The sequence below is a fragment of the Dipodomys spectabilis genome, unplaced genomic scaffold (genome assembly GCF_019054845.1).
Source record: "Dipodomys spectabilis isolate Male_0828 unplaced genomic scaffold, ASM1905484v1 ptg000073l, whole genome shotgun sequence".
NCBI classification, from domain to species: Eukaryota; Metazoa; Chordata; class Mammalia; order Rodentia; family Heteromyidae; genus Dipodomys; species Dipodomys spectabilis.
In genome coordinates, this window is record NW_024870750.1 from 3,423,861 (window position 1) to 3,443,498 (window position 19,638).

Sequence of the window (19,638 nt, forward strand, 5' to 3'; positions counted from 1 at the left end):
ATAGATTAGAAAGCCTCAAACTCTGCTCAGGGCCTATACTTCCGACGGTGTCAGTTCCTTTTTCTCTCCAGGAAAGCAAATAAATCTTTGTTTCTTTGCTTGCCACTTTGTCTCTTGGCTGAAGTCTTTCCAACCTGAGCACAGGCTGAAGCACCAACACCTAACCTCACCCATCCAGAACAGTTGGCTAACCCTTGCTACTGTTTTTAGTGCTAAGGTGCATCTATTTCCTTCGCTATTTTGTCTCTGCCGTCTATTTCTTCTCATTGAATGCAAATTCCATGAGGGAAGGGTGTATATTTTATTTACCATTTTACCAGCAACAGCTAAGTGTATTTTGGAGATATTAGTGCTCAAGTTATTTTCATGGGGGTTATCGTTAACTCGACTCAAATCCTCAATATGCATAAAGGGCACTAATGCTTTGGTGAAGTTCAGTTAGGCTGAAGGATGATACCTTCACAGTGTAATTTGCTTCTTCAGAGCTCGAAGATGAAACTGATGCTGTGCCTTGCTGTGGCAGGAATCAGGAAGCCACGGCCTAGACGATGCCTCTCCCCTACCGCGTTTCCCTTATACGTCTACAGGAACACCTCTCCTTTTTGCTCACGGAAGAATGAAGCGAGGAGGAGAGAAGTGCAATTAAAAAGTAAATACTAGTTTCTGGGGAGAAGCGCAGCCGCCAAAGCCCAAGGAACTGGAGCGGAAAGGGGCGGCCTCGCCTCCCCCAACTCCACCGCCACCACGTCTGCGCATGCGCGCCGCCAACCTCCGCGCCTGCTTTTTTTTTTACCCACAATCCTCCTCCTACCTGAGAACCAGCCACAGAGAGGAAGGCTATTGGTTGAAAGCGTAGCCAATAGGCGGGCCCGTTGCTGGCGTGCACGGCGCCGTGGAACAGGCCTCTTAGGCGTGGGAGCCCCGCGCGTCCCGGTGGGTCTGCGGCAAAATGAGCTCCATCGGCACCGGGGTGAGTTTGTGTCTCGCGTGCTTGCTCTGTGGTCGTGCGGCCTGAGGGTCTGCGTTGGCTCGAGTCCGGTCAGTCTGCGTGGGGGGCTTTGCCCGGGGGTGCGTGGGGCGCGCCGGGGCCTGAAGGCCCTCGCAGTCCGGAGGCTCGCGGTCTTGGCCGCCGGCTCCCGGGCCCGCGCCCCGGGCGCCGGGTGGCTCCCGCCGGCTGTGCAGCCCAGGGGTGGCCGCTTTGGCCGAGCCGCCGTGGGGTTTGGAACTACCTTGGCCTGCTGAGTCACGGCGGGAAAGCGAAAGTGGAGGCTCCAGTAGGGAGTGGAAGGATTGAGGGACCGGTCACCCCCCGAGCGCTGCCTAGGCCCCGCCGCCGAGATGGCTCAGTGCGAGTTTCCAGCTCTGGGCCTTGCAGGTGCCAGGCTGCCGCTGACTGCCTTTCCGGAAAAAGACACTGATGAGCAGCCCCGGAACAATCCCTCGGAACGCTGTCTGCACCGAACCCACAAGAAGGAGGAGTCTGGAAACTAAATACGATGCGCCTTTTGCGTTTTTCCTGCAACTCTTCCTCAGTTTCATGTATAAGTTATTTAACAGACCGTCCTGGCATAATACCGTAAACATTTAATACTCTGATGATGCTTCTGACTACTGCGGGTTTGGGGGGTGGTGGTGCATGTCTTGTTACTGTAGTTTGTGAAACGTCTCGGGTGTGCTTTTATTTTGCTTGTCCTTTTTTCATACTTTTCTCTCCGTACGAAACATTCGCTGGTTATTTGCATTAGTGGCATTGACTAAGTGGTTTCTCGGTTCATCTATCTGGTTTGTTCCAAATACTTGGAGACGCAGCATTAAGCAGAAATACTGCTGTTGAGTTTCCTCATAGGGACTTTATGTTTGGAATGGTCTAGTCCATTCGACTATGCTGAAGATATTTTTGGATAGGTGCTCAATAATAGTCTTCCCTCCCTCCCTTCCTTCCTTCCTTCCTTGAGGTTACATCAGGAGCCGTTATTAGAGAGCCAGTGACTGCAGATGGGACATATGTCCCCAGAAAACTTGCATCCTTGATGGCACTTAACACTGTAAGAAGACTGAACCAGGACTGTAGTAAAACAAAGAGCCAAAAAACAATACCAACACACCAGATCAACTCTGAGGGAAAGCTGAAGTGGAATGCCATGGGGGGGAGATAGGCATAGCTAGTCATATATGTGTCTAGTAACGAACTGACTTTGCAACTAGCTACATTAGTAGGGACTTCAATTAACAGTGCTCCACTTAAAATAGTGTTTCAATATAATTATATAGGATAATTTATCATGAAAAGATATAACGATCTCTGAAAAGTATCAGTTCAAAGCTTATCTCCTGCCTTCACTTCCCCCAAGAATTCCAGATAGTACTGTTTGCTGTTTGTGTCCATTTTATTGCTTTTCATCCCTTGCTGGCAGTTAAACCCAGTGCCTTACAAATGCTTGGCAAGTTTTCTTCCACCGAGCTACATCATTAGCCTGGGGTTATTTTTAGGAGGCTAGGGCAACATATAGTCTTGATTGGCCTCTAACTTGTGATCTTCTTGCTTCAGTTTTCCCAAATGCTCTCATTACTTGTGTGTACCACCATGCATTTTTTTTTGTCATTATTTCATGCAGTTTCAAAGTAGAGCTTTGGGGTTTTTCCTAACATAACCTATAATCTTTAGCTCAGTGAATGGCACAATTTCAGGTGCTAAAGTAAAAACAATAATAAAAATTGATTAATTTCTTTTCTATTTTATTTTGTTTTGTAGTGCTGGAAATGGAACCCTGAGCCTTATAAATGCTACAGAAGTATTCTGCCACTTTCCTAAATCCTCAGCCCTTAGAATAACATGTAAACTAGCTATTCCAGCCTGAGACCCAACAGATTTGGTTCTTCCCTTCAGAAGCATAGTGTACTCTCTTATTCATAGTACTTAAGACACAGTGACCTTATTTCTGTCCCTTGGCTGGGTTAAGCTTGCTTCTACGAACATAAGGTTTTTGTGTCAGATGCCAGGAATTCTATTCCTCTATCTTTCCTAAATGGCTAGTTCCTTGGCATTAAGTGTGACTCATCTTAAAATTAACTGCCCCAGAAGGCCTGTTCTAGCAAAGCAGTCTGCTGTAGTTCTTTCCATCACTCCCCCACCCCCCCAAACAAAACAAAACAAAACAAAAAACAAGGACTGGGGCTTGTGAAGTAAGGCCACACAATGTGGCTTAACTTTTTCTTTGCTTAGGGCTGAAGCTTTATCATTTTAGCCATAGCTCCACTCTGGCTTTTGGCTGGTAAACTGGAAATAGGAGTCTCACAGAGTTTTCTGCCTGGATTGGCTTTGAACTGCCATCCTTCTCTGCCTTATGAGCAGGATTACAGGTGTGATCCGTTGGCACAGAGTCCTTTTCTTTTTCCCTTTCCTGGTGCATTTCCACCTAGCTTTATGCCTGGTCCAATTCGAAAATAATGTCCTTCAAGAATAACTATCTTCGTGTTCTCACATAGTGACTTTGGCATATAGCTTTGAGTCTGCCAGGCTGTCGTTGGTTTCATACAAACTAAAATCAGACCAGTCTTTCAGTTTGTTAATAGCACAGCCACAAATTTAAATGTTTTAGTACTGTTTATAAGTTCAGAAGACTTGCACTCATTACTTTTCAGAGGCAGAAGTCGAGGATGTGTAACTCTCTTTACCACTGTCACTGTGTGTTGGGATGTAACACATTCCTCATGTGTAACACATTTGGAGACAAAAACATTGTGTTGTCATTACTGCCAAAGATGTGGTATTATAGACTTATCCTTGTCCTTTTTCACCTAGTATGACCTGTCAGCCTCTACCTTCTCTCCTGATGGAAGAGTTTTTCAAGTTGAATATGCTATGAAAGCGGTGGAAAATAGTAGGTAAGAAACATTGTTTTACTTGAAATAAATATGCTTTAAGTGAGTAGTAAATAACACTTTTTAAAAAAATTGTGCCAGTCCTTGGGGTTGAACACCACCTGGTCTTGTCCCTGAGCGTTTTTGCCCAAAGTTCACACTCTATCATTTGAGCCACAGTTATACTTCCAGCTTTTTGGTGGTTTACTGGAGATAAGTCTCATGGACTTGCCTGCCCAGGGTGGCTTTGAACCACAATCCTCAGATTTCAGTCTCCTGAATAGATAACATTACAAGTGTTAGCCACCAGCACCTGGCTAAAACCACATTCATGATCATTTTTGCCAGTTCATTATTCTTTTTGAGATTCTTGATTATTAATTTGTTATATACACATAGCCACTAGCACCCAGCTTTATTTATATTGTTAATTGCACAAAGAGGTTTGAATTCAACATGTCAGTTTGAGGATAATGCTTTTGTTTTTTGGTTCCGGTACTGAGGTGTCAACTAGGGACTGGGTGCTGTTCCTTAGCTATTTCGTACAAGGCTGGTGCTCTCCCACTTTAGTCACAGCTCCACTTCTGGATTTGCTGGTAGTTTGGAGGTAGCAGTCTCATAGACTTTCCTACCTGGGCTGGCTTCGAATGGTGATCCTCAGATCTCAGCCTCCTGAGTAATTAGCTAGAAGTGGAGCTGTTGCTTAGGTGATGCAGCACTTTGTGCAGAAAAGCACAGGGACATTGGCTAGGCCCTGAGTTCAAGTCCCAGGACCATCACCAAAAAGGAAGGAAGAAAGGAACAATGAACAAACTAAGGTTTGAGATTAATAAACATTAATCTAGGACATTCTTAACTGAAAGTAGCTTTTTTAGAACTGTGATTAGGGGGTAAAGAGTATAGTCCTTAGCAGTGTATTGTTGTCACTAGCTTGATTTATGTTATCTACACACCATTGCTTCTGAACCATCAGTCCACAAGTGGACAAGGCATAGATGAGGGCGTGTGTGTGTGTGTGTGTGTGTGTCCTATAGCTTGAACTCAGGGCCTGGGCACTGTCCCTAAGCTTTTTTGCTCAAAGATAGCACTCTTCCACTTGCCACCACATTTCCTCTTAATGCCTTTTGGTGGTTAATTGGTGGTAAGAGTCTCATGGACTTCTCTGCTCTAGCTGGCTTTGAATCACATTCCTCAGATCTCAGACTCTTGAGTAGCCAAAGATTATAGGTGTGAGCCACAGACACCTGACCGTCTTTGTATGCTTAATATAATTCTTTCTATAACATTCCCTCCCAGGAAATTCTAGAATTATATGTTGAGAACTTTTAGTTTTAAAATACAGATTGTGGTAGATTCTAAACATTAGTGAGGAAGGTGAGTTGGAATAATTAGGAAAGCCTTCTACAGGCTGTAAGAGATTAACATCAAGGAAATTTGCAAATGTTTATGGAAATAGACTTAACTGTGCCTTGAGTGACAAGGGGGAAATAAACCCTACTACTCAGAATAACTTCAAAGACATTAGGCAACAGTGAGCATGTCATTAGAGGTGCTGGAGGGATGACAGTGAGGTGAAATTTAGTAGAGTCCAGGATTTATAACAAAATTGTGTATTTGGTGAACTCTGACAAGATTCTCAGGATTTTTACCCAGACATCTGGGAAGAGGAGTTTAAACTTTAAAGGGGAGCCACTAATGATACCTAAAGTATGGGGGAAAGACAAAATTTTGCAAGGTAATTTTTGTGCATTTTTTCATTTTTCTGGGAATGAACTTCCATGGTTTCATCAAATTTTGGGAGGCCTCTTTTTTTTTTTTTTTTTTTTTTGGTCGGTCCTGGGGCTTGAACTCTGGGCCTGGGCACTGTCCCTCAGCTCTTCAGCTCAAGGCGAGCGCTCTACCACTTGATGATACCTAAAGTATGGGGGAAAGACAAAATTTTGCAAGGTAATTTTTGTGCATTTTTTCATTTTTCTGGGAATGAACTTCCATGGTTTCATCAGATTTTGGGAGGCCTCTTTTTTTTTTTTTTTTTTTTGGTCGGTCCTGGGGCTTGAACTCTGGGCCTGGGCACTGTCCCTCAGCTCTTCAGCTCAAGGCGAGCGCTCTACCACTTGAGCTACAGCGCCACTTCCGGTTTTCTGGTGGTTTATTGGAGATAGGAGTCTCACGGTCTCTCCTGCCCGGGCTGGTTTTGAACCGCGATCCTCAGATCTCAGCCTCCTGAGTAGCTAGGATTACAGGCGTGAGCCACCAGCGCCCGGCTTGGGAGGCCTCTTATAGACCACTACTGTATGGTCCAGGCATGAGCCACTGGCATCTGACTAACATGTTTTGTTTTGATTATGCAATTTCTCTAGCCTTTTTTTTTTTTCCCTCGGTTGTGGGGCCTGAACTCTGGGCCTGGGCACTCTCTCAGCTCAATGCTAGCGCCCCACCACTTGAGCCACAGCCACTTCTGGCTTTTTTTCTGCTTATGTGGTGCTGAGGAATCGAACCCAGGGCCTTATGCATGCAAGGCAAGCGCTGTACCACTGAGCCAACTTCCCAGTCCAATTTCTCTAGCTTTTGAGTTTTTTGTTTTTGTTTTTTTGGTGGTTGTGGGGCTTGAACTTAGGGCCTGGGCACTCTCCTGAGCTCTTTTGCTAAGTCTAGTGCTCACCACTTTGAGCCAAAGTGTCACTTCCGGTTTTTGAGTGTTTAATTGGAGATAAGAGTCTCATAGAGACTTTTTTTCTACCTGGGCTGGCTTTGAACATTCTCAGATTTCAGCCTCCTTAGTAGTTTAGGACTACACGCATGAGCCATCTGTGACCAGCTAGGTTAATTTTTTAAATAGTTGTGGTAGAACATTTTATTCTCGTATGTTTACTAGCAGCAATATATTTGTTAAAAGGAAAATAGGAATGAATGAACAAAGGAAGCAAAACAAGATCATATTAGTCACAGTTGATAGCTTTCTTTTAGCTCAAGGCTGGCACTATACTACTAAAGCTACAGTTTCACTTCTGTCTTTTGGTGGTAGGAGTCTTTGGCCTTTCCTTCGTTGGCTAGCTTTGAACTGTGATCCTCAGATCTTGGCTTCCTGAGTAGCTAGGATTACAGTGAGCCACCAGTGCCCAGCTGAATGTTACCTCTTTATGGTTTTGTTAAATTTACAATTCTTCTTTCAGTTAAATTGATTTTCTTGTTTCAGTACAGCTATTGGGATCAGATGTAAAGATGGCGTTGTCTTTGGGGTGGAGAAGTTAGTCCTTTCTAAACTTTATGAAGAAGGTTCTAACAAACGGCTTTTTAATGTTGATCGGCATGTTGGAATGGTAAGGTCACATATTCAAGTGTTCCTCTTTTTGCTTTGTTCAGTTTCTTTGGAAGTAACTTATAGAATGAAATACACTGAATTCTGATTCTAAGAACCAGTTTTTTAACATTGAGGCAATAGTAGATAACAGTGAGTTGCTAAGGTTTAAACAGTTAATTGTTGAAAAGAAGGATAGCATTCCAGTGGTGACACGAGAAAAACTGTAACGGAAAATGACATCTTGGCAGCTTATATCACTAGTAGATAAGATTCTACCAGTTCTGTAATAGCAACTGATTTTTTTGGGGGTGGGATTGGTCATGGGCTTAAACTCTGGGCCTGGATGCTGTCCCTCAGCTCTTCAGCTCAAGACTAGCGCTCTACCACTTGAGCTACAACAGCACCACTTCCCATTTTCTGATGATTAATTGGAGATAAGAGTCTTGACGTTCCTGCCCTGGCTGGCTTTGAACCCTTGATCCTCAGATCTCATCCTTCTGAGTAGCTAGGATTGCAGGTGTGAGCTACTGGGGCTCGGCTTCTATGATTCTTTAAATGTTGAAACTTAACTAGGTTGGGTCACCTTTGGGACATAATTCTAAATAGTCTCCTGATTTGTAAGGCAAAGATAAACTTTTTTCCCTGCTGGTTCTGGGGCTTGAACATAGGGCCTGTGTACTGTCCTTGAGCTTTGTTGTTCAAGGTTAGTGCTCTACCACAGCTCCACTTCTGGTATTTTTTTGGTAGTTAGAGGTAAGAGTCGTAAGGGGATGGGCTCCAGTGGCTCAGGTGCCTGTAATCCTATCTACTCAGCAGCCTGAGATCTATCACAGTTCCAGGCCAGCCAGAGCAGGAAAGTCTGTGAAACTCTTACCTCCAATAAATTATTCAGGAAAAGCTAGAAGTGGCTCTGTAGCTCAAGTAGTAGAGCGCTACCCCTGAGCACAGAGAGGCTCAGTAACAGAGCCTAAGTAGGCCCTGAGTTCAAGCCCCAGGACTGGCAAAGAAAAAAGTTAAGGGCTTTCTGGAATAGGCTGATTTTTAAACCATAATCCTTAGATGTCAGCCTTCTGAGTAGCTAGGATTACAGGCATGAGCCACTGGCACCTAACTAAGGATAAACTGTTTTTCTCATATAGTGTTCATATGATTAAAAATAATTGTGTAAACTGTATAATACATAATGAGTGTATGTTACTTGGTAAAATTAAAATTACTCTTACTAAAGGTAAAAGGTTGTTAAAGATTCTTACAGTACTTTTAAATTGTGCAGGTCTAAGACAGCAGTTTCTAAACTTTTCATTTTATGGTACCTTGAGTTTGAATAATTTTTTTCATGATTTTTTTTTTAGTTTAGTAATACATAATGGGAGTGAGAATGTGGCTTAGTGGTAGAGTGCTTACCTAGCATGCATGAAGCCCTGGGTTCCATTCCTTAGTACTATGTACACAGAAAAGCTGGAAGTGGCGCTGTGGCTCAAGTGGTAGGATGCTAACCTTGTGCAAAGGAAGCTCAAGAACAGTGCCCAGGCCCTGAGGAGTTCAAGCCCCAGGACTGGAAAACAAAACAAAACAAAACCTAATGGTCTAGTTACTAAATGTCTGGTATTCTGCAAACTTCCTACACTTTTTTTTTTTTGGGTCCAGTCGTGGGGCCTGAACTCTAGGCCTGGGCGCTGCTGTCCCTCAGCTCTTCAGCTCAAGGCTAGCGGTTTACCTCTTGAGCCACAGTGCCACTTCGGCTTTTTTCTTTTTGCTTATGTTGTGCTGAGGAATTGAACCCAGGGCCTCAGGCATGCAAGGCAAGCACTCTACCACTGAGCCACCTTCCCAGCCCCTCAACTTTTATTTTTATAACTAACAATTCAGCTGCTCAGAGATGATAATGTTGAAAGAATTGTAAAATATTGGGGCTGGGAAAATGGCTTAGCAGTAGAGCACTTGCCTAGCACGCATGATACCCTAGGTTAGATTACTCAGTACCACATAAACAGAAAAAGTCAGAAGTGTCTCTAGTGGTAGAGGGCTAGCTTTGAACACAGAGAGGCTCAAGGACAGTGCCCAGGCCCGGAGATCAAGCTTCAGGACTGGCCTCCCCTCCCCCCCCTCCAAAAAAGGGAAGAAATGTAAAATATTGTAAAACTGAAACATTGTATCTTTACTACAAATTTAATTGTCCCATACTGACTCCAATTTTATTGCAAATGTACCAGGTCACCTCAACACATATGCAGGAACTAGTTCTAAGCCACTAATCTTTAAAGATTGTCCTATTTTTATTTCTTACTGAAGTTTTAACCAGTAGACTAAAAAAGATGAGGTATAGTTGTACCTTTTAGACCAAAACTTTTGAACATATAATTCGTAGAGATCATTCTTGATCAAGATTGTTCTTTTTCTTGTTTTTTTTGTTGTCACAGGGCTTGAACTCAGGGCCTGGGCTCTGTCCCTGAACTCTTCTGCTCAGGGCTAGTAGTGCTCTACCACTTTGAACCACAGCCCTACTTCTGGTTTTCTGGTGGCTAATTAGAGATAAGAATTTCATGGACTTTGCTGCCCTGTCCATGTTTGAATTGCAATTCTCAGATCTCAGCCTCCTTAGTAGCTTGAAATTATACAGGCATGATCTATCAGTACCCTGCTGCTTTCTCTTTTTTTTTTTTTTGGTTGGTCGTGGGGCTTGAACTCTGGGGAGTGCTCTACCACTTGAGCCACAGCACCACTCCCGGTTTTCTGGTGGTTAATTGGAGATAACAGTCTCACTGCCTGGGCTGGCTTTGAACTGTGATCCTCAGATCTCAACCTTCTGAGTAGCTAAGATTACAGGCGTGAGCCACTGGGTATAGTAGGATTATGTTAGAAATGTTACTTCTGAATATATTTTTGGACAAAACAAAGTTAGGCATAGTAAATTAATTCAGTTTCCATGCTCAAGTATCAGAATGCCTATAAAGAACTTTAAGCTAAAAAAATATTAATAAACAATTGGAGGTTTTATTTGCTTAAAGAATTTTTATTGATTCTTTCTCTTCTACAGGCAGTAGCAGGTTTGTTGGCAGATGCTCGTTCTTTAGCAGACATAGCAAGAGAAGAAGCTTCCAACTTTAGATCTAACTTTGGCTATAACATTCCCCTAAAAGTAAGTTGACATATTGAGGAACTTCATGAACAATAATGAAAAAATGTACTAACATTCTTCTTTTTATCCTCAGCATCTTGCAGACAGAGTGGCTATGTATGTACATGCTTATACACTGTACAGTGCTGTTAGACCTTTTGGCTGCAGGTATGAATATTTTGTGATACTCAAAAGTCAGATCTGTAATCTAGATACCCATTTGCCTCAGTAGTTTAGCCTTTTTATAACATTAATATAAATTCTTACCAAGAAATAGTGTAATAATTAAAAGTATCCAGGAACGTTATTTTTGAATAGTGATGGATAATACAGAATTGAAATGATAAAACCAGAATACATAATTACTATAATCTGATTTAAATAAATTCTCTGGTTTTAAGTCCCTGAATTGTGATTATGAATACCTTTCATGTCATTAAGTAGCTAATTATACTACACTTTTCTCATTAACCTCCATTTTGATATAACTTAAGTACTCTGGTCAAATGCTTTTAAATGGAGTTTTAAACAGTAATTAAAAAATTACATTTCATAATTTTTGTTACTCTTTTGGCTTTTAAAAGTAAAGTGCTGGCATTTTTGCTTCTGGAGAAAAAAAAGTTCATTTGGAGTAATAACTGGGAATAAGTGTAAATATTAAAAAATGGTTTCTCAGAGGAATGCTATCATGACATTTTGTCCATTGAAACTAACCTTATCAAAATGTTTAACTTCGAAGCTGTCATTTTTGTCCAGCTTTTTATTTTTTCATTTTTTATTTTTCCTGTCGGTCATAGGGCTTAAACTCTGGATCTGGGCGCTGTCCCTGAGCTCTTCCGCTCAAGGCTCTACCCCTTAAGCCACAGTGCCACTTCTGGTTTTCTGGTGGTTTATTGGAAATACAAGTCTCATGGACTTTCCTGCCTTGGCTGGCTTTGAACCATGATCCTCAGTCTCAGCCTTCTGAGTAGCTAGGATTACAGGCCTTACCCACCAGCACCCAGCTAGCTATATCTATCTATCTATATATATCTATATGTATATATAGATATATATATGTATTTTTTTATTTTGTGTGTGTGTATCAGTCCTAGGGCTTAAACTCGGGGTCGGGAATGCTGTCTCTAAGCTTTTTTGCTTAAGGCTAGAGCTTGACCACTTGAGCCACAGTTCAACTTGTGGCATTTTTGGTAGTTAATTGGAAATAAGAATTTCATGGGACTGGGCACTGGTGGTTCATGCTAGGAATACTATCTACTCAGAAGGCTGAGATCTGAGGGTCGTGGTTCAAAGTAAGCCTGTACAGGAAATGCTGTGAGACTCTTTATCGCTAATTAATCACCAGAAATATGGAAGTAATGCTGTGGCTCAAAGTGGTAGAACACTAACCTCGAGCAAAAAAAGCTCAGCACCCAGGCCCTGAGTTCAAGTCCCATGACTGACCAAAAAAAAAGTCTCATAGGCTTTGGGAGACCTCCATCCTCTCTCAGATCTCAGCCTCCTGCTTAGCTAGGATTACAGGTGTGAAGCACTAGCATAGCAGCTAACATCATTTTGATTTTTTCTTTTTTCTGAAGAAATACATACTTAGTATTACTAACCTTTGGTTTAAATGTTTTATGCAGTTTCATGTTAGGGTCTTACAGTGTGAATGATGGTGCACAACTGTACATGATTGACCCATCAGGTGTTTCTTATGTGAGTATTTTGAACTATTTTAAGTTCTTATCTCATTAGTATTTGTTTTACATTTGGATTACATGAAGTTTCCTTAAAATTCATTAAAAAAAGTGATGTTCTCTTGCTTATCATTAACAACTATGGCTATGACATAGATGGAAATTTTGTGGCTTTCAGTATGCTATGTAATATTGTAAATATTATGTCTTAAATCTAAATGTGGAACTCAGTAGTAGAGCATTTGCCTAGTGTGTATAAGTCTGGTTTTTAAGTTTGGTATTTAAATTTTTTTGAGTAATTGGACATTAAGAATGCTTGAACACATTTGTTATTTGCTTTTAAATAGCCGTGCTCATTAATGATACAGTTTACTAACTGAATGATTGTATGTTCGATTTTTAATAGGGTTATTGGGGCTGTGCCATTGGCAAAGCCAGGCAAGCTGCAAAGACAGAAATAGAAAAACTGCAGGTAATATATATTTAATGCTTGAATTTTGCTCAGTGAAGCTTATCAACAAAAATGAGACCTCAACCCAAGGATATTATATTGTTTGACATTTATAACATTTTTGGAAGCTAAGTAGTTACATTTGTAAGTGGGATCACGTTTATGGAATTGTATCATTGGTCCCTTTGTAATTTTTTTTTGGTCAGCCAGGTGTTTGAGCTTGGTCTGTGAGCTGATCCTGAGCTCTTTAGACCAAGGATAGTGCTTTACCACTTGGAGCCACAGCTCTACTGTTATCTCATCATTAATTGGAGATAAGAGTCTAATGGGAGTCTAATGGACTTTTCTACCTGAGCTGGCTTTGAACTGTGATTTTTAGATCTCAGCCTCCTGCAAGCTAGGACTTTACAAGTATGAGCCACTAGTATCCAGCTCCCTTTAGAAACATAATGGGTGCTATAAACCAGTCTCAATTCAGAAAGACAAAAAAACACCTTCCTTTGTAATGTTACTAAGTCATTGAAGCTCATTCATAGATCCTTCTTGAGCTCTTGAAATTTTTGGTGTTTTCAAATTGAGTTAATGTCATAGAATCAACTACAACAAAAAGTTTGTGTTTTTTCCCCTGTATCATTTTTCTTTGAATCACTTTTATGTCATAAGAACAAACCTTACAGTCTATACTCCAATTCCTCTTCTTAGTTTGATCCTAGACAAAGGCATGAAGCTTACACCCTGTTAAACTGCCCACTTTTTCTTCCCCTGAAGCCAAAAGTTTAGATACTGATCAAAGTTTAAAACCTAGTTTTCTGTTTAGCCCCAAACCAATCAACTTTATATATAGTATCCATAAATTTTTTACTGCTTTGTCAGAAACTTGTTATAGGCAGGATTTAATAACTTTCAGTTTCACATGGAGATATACTTTGTTACCCTGCACTGTAACCTTGCTTAACTAATGAAGAATCTACCTGTAGAAAGAACTTAGTAAGTCATAGTTGGTATTTTAACAAAGTTGGTCACAGTTACCCTGTGAATTAGCTTTTCTCTTATTCTTTCATCTGTCCCTTATATGTATCTACTGTCTTATAGGTACTCATGGTTGGTAAGCGTATTATCCTCATTTAGCTATAAAGAAAATCAGCTTTCTTACCAAAATTCCAAGTCTACCAATGAGAAAAGATTTGTAGAAGGTTCTGAATTTTTATAAGTTTAATATTAAATTAATAGGATACATTTTTGCATATTAATATTGAAATTGTAAATTTTAGTTTTTCTTAGTTTTATTTCATAAAATTAGTTTTCATTTCTGTAGATGAAAGAAATGACCTGCCGTGATGTTGTTAAAGAAGTTGCAAAAATGTAAGTTGAAATTTTCCTCCTTACCATCTGCAAAGACACCTCAGTTGGCTTTTCCGTGCATATAATTCTAAGAGTGTTTATGTTGGAAAATGTATTTAACATATTAAAAATTTCTTCCTGCATTTTGCTACTGGGTGGTGAACTCAGGGCTTTGGTCTGGAGATATACGCCAGCCAGAATATCCTTAAAGTTACTTTTTTTGTCGGTAATGGGGCTTGAACTCTGGGCCTGGGTGCTGTCCTTGAGCTCTTCAGATCAAGTCCACAGCACCATTTCCAGCTTTTTGGTAGTTTATTGGAAATAAGAGTCTCACTTTCCTGCCCGGGCTGACTTTGAACCATGATCCTCAGAATCTCAATCTGCTTTGTTATTTTTTTTTTTTTTTTGGGTCCGGTCGTGGGGCCTGAACTGTGGGCCTGGGCGCTGTCCCTCAGCTCTTCAGCTCAAGGCTAGCACTCTACCACTAGAGCCACAGTGCCACTTCCGGCTTTTTTCTTTTTGCTCATGTGGTGCTGAGGAATCGAACCCAGGGCCTCATGCATGCAAGGCAAGCGCTCTACCACTGAGCCACCTTCCCAGCCCCTCAATCTGCTTTGTAACTAGTATTACAAGGCGTGAGCCACTGGCACCAGTCTAAAGTTGCAGCTGGACCCAGCCAGTGGCTCATGCCTGTAATCCTAGCTACTTAGGAGGCTGAGATCTGAGGATCTCGGTTCAAAGCCGGGGCAGGAAAGGGGCAGGAAAGTCCGGGGCAGGACTTTATCTCCAATAAACCACTCAGAAAACCAGAAGTGGCGCTGTGGCTCAAGCGGTAGAGCGCTTGCCTTGAGCTGAAGAGCTGAGGGACAGAGCCCAAGCCGAGTTCAAGACCCATGACTGACAAAAAAAAAAAATAAAAGTTTGACTAAATAAAGTTACAGATGGGATGTAGAGGTACAACTTCCGAGAAAGTAAGCTCCATTTTAAGCAGTAGTGTTACAGTGTTTAAAAGTATAAGGACAGGGGCTAGGAAGGTGGCTCAGTGGTAGAGCGCTCGCTTTGCATGCTTAAGGCCCTGGGTTCGATTCCTCAGCACCACATAAGCAGAAAAAAAAAGCCAAAAGTGGCGCTGTGGCTCAAGTGGTAGAGTGCTAGCCTTGAGCTGAAGGACAGCACCCAGGCCCAGAGTTCAGGCCACATGACCAGACCCCCCCCCCCAAAAAAAAAAATTGTAAGGACACTAGAAAGCTTACTTACAGTATTTTTCTTTGTTGCCCAAGTAATGAGACTCAGAGGTTCAGGCAGGCTAATATGTACTGTATCACTGAACTATACCAAATATCATACATTTGATCATACAAGTTTATGGCTATGCATATGATACATGCTGGATAGAATAAAGAATTTACTGTTTCTCTGGGAAAAATATTTTTCTTTTCCAGATTTAAGTTCATTATTAAAATTCTTTTTGTATTAACAGTCCCTAAAAACATTAAGCAAAAGAAAATCTTAAATGACTGCCAGGTGCCAATGGGTCATGCTTCTAATCCTAGCTACTCAGGAGATGTAAGGGTTGTGGGTAAAAGCCAGCCTAGGCTGGAAAGTCCTTGAGACTGTTAATTGGAGAATTAACCACCAGAAAAGTGGAAGTGGCACTGTGGCTTAAAGTGGTAGAGCACTAGCCTTGATCAAAAAGAGTTCAGGGACAGTGCCCAGGTCCTGAGTTCAAGCCCCACAACCAATAAAACAAAAACAACTAAGGCTGGGAATGTGGTTTAGTGCTTGCCTAGCGTGCATGAAGCTCTGGATTAGATTCCTCAGTACCATGGTAAACAGAAAAAGCCAGAAGTGGCAGGATGGTTCAAGTGGTAGAGTGCTTGAGCAAAAGAAGCTCAAAAGCCCCAGGATAGCAAAACAAAACAAAAACCCACCACCAACAAAAGAAACTTAAGTGGTTTCTATGAATAGATGTATAAAGTAGAATACACTAATAAGTTTTGAAAGCGTAAGCAATCAAAGTCAAATGTGGGGAGTGTTTTAAAAAGATTCCTCTCTCAGTGTCAGTGAGCCTGTTCTTTGGTAATAACTAATCCAACAAGATACTGGTTTTATCACTTCTCCAACTTGAAAAGTTGCAATTGTTTTGGAGATTTCGTAGCACTTATTTGCACATTCTATCTAACCATATGAACTAGGTTTGGGGACCCAGCTCTTAGTGTATTTTGTCTCTGTTTTACTTAGTTTTGGAGGAGAGTGGCACTGGAGTTTGAAATAAAGGCTTTGTACTTGGCTTATGAAGTAATTTTGCAGCAGAGAAAAATACCTTGTAAAGACAAATTAATGTTAGCCTTTTCTTGTGTCAGTGTTTTTTCTGAGATGTATTTTTTTGTGGGGGTGGGGGTAGGCAGGTCAGTCATGGGCCTTGAACTCTGGGCCTGGGTGCTGTCCCTGGAGATAAGAGTCACAAGGACTTTCCTGCCTGGGCTGGCTGGCTGGCTTTAAACTGTGATCCTCAGATCTCAGCCTCCTGAGTAGCTAGGATGACAGGTGTGAGCCACCAGCGCCTGGCTCAATTCTAGTTTTCTGGTGGTTACTTGGAGATGAGTCTCACAGACTTTCCTGTCTGGGCTGGCTTCAAATGGCAGTCCTCAGATCTCAGCCTCTTCAGTAGTTAGGATTACACGTGTGAGCCCCTGTTGCCCATGTGTCTGAGGTATATTTTGTAGTTAGTTTTAAAAGAATGTATTGGTTAAAGTTAAATAGGTTTTTATTCGTATTTGTTGAGCAAGTGTTTTAGTTCACTTCCTGTATAATTTGTCTTTAATGTTCCTAATAGACTAGAAAAGATAACCTTTTTTTGGGGGGGGGGGGTCCGGTCATGGGGCCTGAACTCTGGGCCTGGGCGCTGTCCCTCAGCTCAAGGCTAGTACTCTATCACTTGAGCCACAGCGCCTCTTCCGGCTTTTTTCTTTTTGCTTATGTGTTGCTGAGGAATCGAACCCAGGGCCTCATGCGTGCAAGGCAAGTGCTCTACCACTGAGCCACCTTCCCAGCCCTGAAAAGATAATCTTATAAATAAATTACATTAGACATGGGACTTCTAATTTGTACTCACTTCCGTGTTTGGAGATGACCTAGAAGTTAATTTCTTCTTTCTCTTCCAGAATTTACATAGTACATGATGAAGTTAAAGATAAAGCTTTCGAATTAGAGCTCAGCTGGGTTGGTGAATGTAAGTTGTTTTTGGAGGTTTCTTATCTGTACTTAATTTGCTTCTTAATTTGTGTTCCAAATCCATAACAATTACCAGATAGTCTAATGAAGGAAAAGTTGTGAATAGCTAACCATTTTAAGAAATCCACTTCATAGTTTTAGAAGATACTACTGAAAAATGAAGTTTTTTACCCTAGTGTGGTGTAGTGCCTGAGTGCTTTCAAAGGTTATTTGTGATTCTCAAAATCTATCTCAGTGCTTTATCTCAGTGCTCAAGAGTTATAAAGCATAACTTAGTTTTCAAAAGAGCTTAATTTGGGCACATTTTTTAGTCTTGTTGAAACAGAAAAGTGAGTTCAAAGCATTTCCCTCCTTTATCTTTTTTTGGGCTTTACTGGGGTTTTAAATTTAGGGCCTTCATTGGTCCACACATAGAGCCATTTTGCTTTAGGTTTTTCAGACAGGGTCTCATTTATTTATTTATTTTTATTTTTTTTGGTCGGTCGTGGGGCTTGAACTCTGGGCCTGGGCACTGTCCCTCAGCTCTTCAGCTCAAGGCGAGCGCTCTACCACTTGAGCTACAGCGCCACTTCCGGTTTTCTGGTGGTTTATTGGAGATAGGAGTCTCACAGTCTTTCCTGCCCGGGCTGGCTTTGAACCGCGATCCTCAGATCTCAGCCTCCTGCGTAGCTAGGATTACAGGCGTGAGCCACCAGCGCCCGGCTAGGGTCTCATTTTTTTGCTGAGGGATCACAGTTCTTTCTTTATGCTTCCCAGTAGCAGGAATATCTGGTGTGTACCACCCGGCCTTCCTTGTTTTGTTGAGATGTGAGAGTTAGGCTGGGAAAATAACTTCCCAAATAGCTGGAATTTATAAGCTACCATGTCCAGTATGTTATCTGGTATTCTCAAAGTACAATTTTAGAAAGAGCTGTTGGAAGTGGCGCTGTAGCTCAAGTGGTAGAGCGCTTGCCTTGAGCTGAAGAGCTGAGGGACAGCGCCCAGGCCGAGTTCAAGCCCCATGACCGACCAAAAAAAAAAAAAAAGTTGTACCTCTTGTGGATTGAGTTGGCTGCATGGTAATGTGAATCACAGTATAATCTTCATTTTCAATAAATGTTTTAATTTATAGTAACTAAAGGAAGACATGAAATTGTTCCAAAAGATATAAAGGAAGAAGCAGAGAAATATGCTAAGGTAAGTCCCACCAAAATCACTGAATAATGAAGTAATTTGGTTGACTTAAACATGTGAGTTGAACTCAGGCTTATAAAGTGGTTTTAGTTCCAAAGCTCCCCCACAAACCATATACATACATAACTTTTTGGTGAAAATTGCCAGGGTTCTTTACAGGCTATTTAATGCTTTTCTATATGTGTGCTCAAATCAATAATGATTGATGGTTAGAGCAATATATGCCTGCCATTAATTTGAGTATTTTATTCTAAGATAACACTTTTCCGCTAGAGAGAGAGAGAGAGGGAGAGGGAGAGAGAGAGAGTGTATATGTATGAATGAGTATGATGGGGCTTGAATCAGGGCCTGGGTGCTGTCCCTGAGCTCTTCTTGTTCAAGGCCAGTGCTCTGCCCAGGCTGGCTTTTAAATTGTGACCCCCAGATCTCAGCCTCTTTAGGCTAGGATTACAAATGTGAACCTGGTAATAAAGGAATTTTTAATGACAAGTGCAAGTGAGTTCAGGTTGTTTTCTTATCCATAGGTGTAGGATACAAAAATATTGAGAATCAATTTTAAACATTTTTTCTCTTAACAGGAATCTTTGAAGGAAGAAGATGAATCAGATGATGATAATATGTAACATTTCAGAATCTGTTATAAGTTTCAGTCACATCCCATGTAACTATTTAGCCCAATGGAGTACACATCTTACTGACCAATTTTCATTAAAATGTTGTCTTCTAAACATTGAATTGTACGATTAATGTGAGCTTGACAAAATTGGGGTTCTTGAAAACAAAAACTCCTTAGTCATCCTGTTGTGTTTTTGAAACTTACCCTGCCAAATAGTAAATAATTGAGGGCACTGTTCCCTCACTTTTCTATAGTAAAATGACTGGCCAGTCCTAGTTATAAATGTTTGGGTGTGACAATAGAAAGATGTTTCATTTTGGGAGTTTAAAGACTCTTCAGTTTGTAAGGAGTCAAGGATATTTTTGTTCTTGTATCACTTAAAAAAATTTTTTTCCTCTGAAGTTAAAAACCAAACACACCAGACACCTTTTATGCCACAATGAAGTAAGAATATTGCTACCTAACATGAGAACCCTGGGTTCAGTCCTTGGCCCTGTAGTCCATTACTAATGATGAGTAGAATGGTCTGGTTTATTTTTTGGTCTCAGTACTGTGGCTTGAGATCAGGACCTCGGTATTGTTTCTAAGCTTTTTTGGTCAAGGCTAGTGCATTTCATCATTTGAGACACAGCTAAAAGTCTCTGGACATTCCTGTCTGGGCTGGATACAAACTGTGATGCTCACATCTCAGCCTTCTGAGTATCTAATGCAAGAGCCACTGGCACCCAACAAAAGTTGAGTTTTGTGGGCTGAAAGAACACACATAACCAAACCTTAGTACAAACAATATGAACCCCACTCATTTCAAATGTTAAGCTTTCCTAAAAAAGGTAATCTTGTGATTGTAGCTACAGGGTGTTGGAC

The 19,638-nt window shown here is 41.3% G+C and overlaps 1 protein-coding gene across 2 annotated transcripts; it reads left to right on the plus strand.

Annotated features, from left to right (window-relative positions):
- Positions 1–860: 860 nt before the first annotated feature.
- Psma3 (proteasome 20S subunit alpha 3) lies at positions 861–18,882 on the plus strand. 2 transcript variants are annotated; one of them, XM_042682606.1, is made up of 11 exons: positions 861–970; positions 3,803–3,885; positions 7,058–7,181; positions 10,200–10,301; positions 10,375–10,448; positions 11,906–11,978; positions 12,366–12,431; positions 13,726–13,772; positions 16,916–16,983; positions 18,097–18,161; positions 18,737–18,882. In XM_042682606.1, the coding sequence occupies exons 1-11, from the start codon at positions 950–952 to the stop codon at positions 18,779–18,781; spliced, it is 768 nt and encodes a 255-aa protein (XP_042538540.1). In that variant the 5' UTR covers positions 861–949; the 3' UTR covers positions 18,782–18,882. The 2 variants fall into 2 exon arrangements, with proteins under 2 accessions (XP_042538540.1, XP_042538541.1); XM_042682607.1 differs by lacking the exon at positions 861–970 and having other exon boundaries at positions 3,802–3,885; positions 7,063–7,181; positions 18,737–18,876.
- The last annotated feature ends 756 nt before the right edge of the window (positions 18,883–19,638 follow it).

Bases quoted from the DNA above. Each gene is read 5' to 3' on its own strand.
- Psma3 (XM_042682606.1), top strand. From the start codon at position 950: ATGAGCTCCATCGGCACCGGG. The intron at 3,886-7,057 runs GTAAGAAACATT...TTCTTGTTTCAG, and splicing joins AAAGCGGTGGAAAATAGTAG to TACAGCTATTGGGATCAGAT. The intron at 10,449-11,905 runs GTATGAATATTT...TGTTTTATGCAG, and splicing joins GTTAGACCTTTTGGCTGCAG to TTTCATGTTAGGGTCTTACA.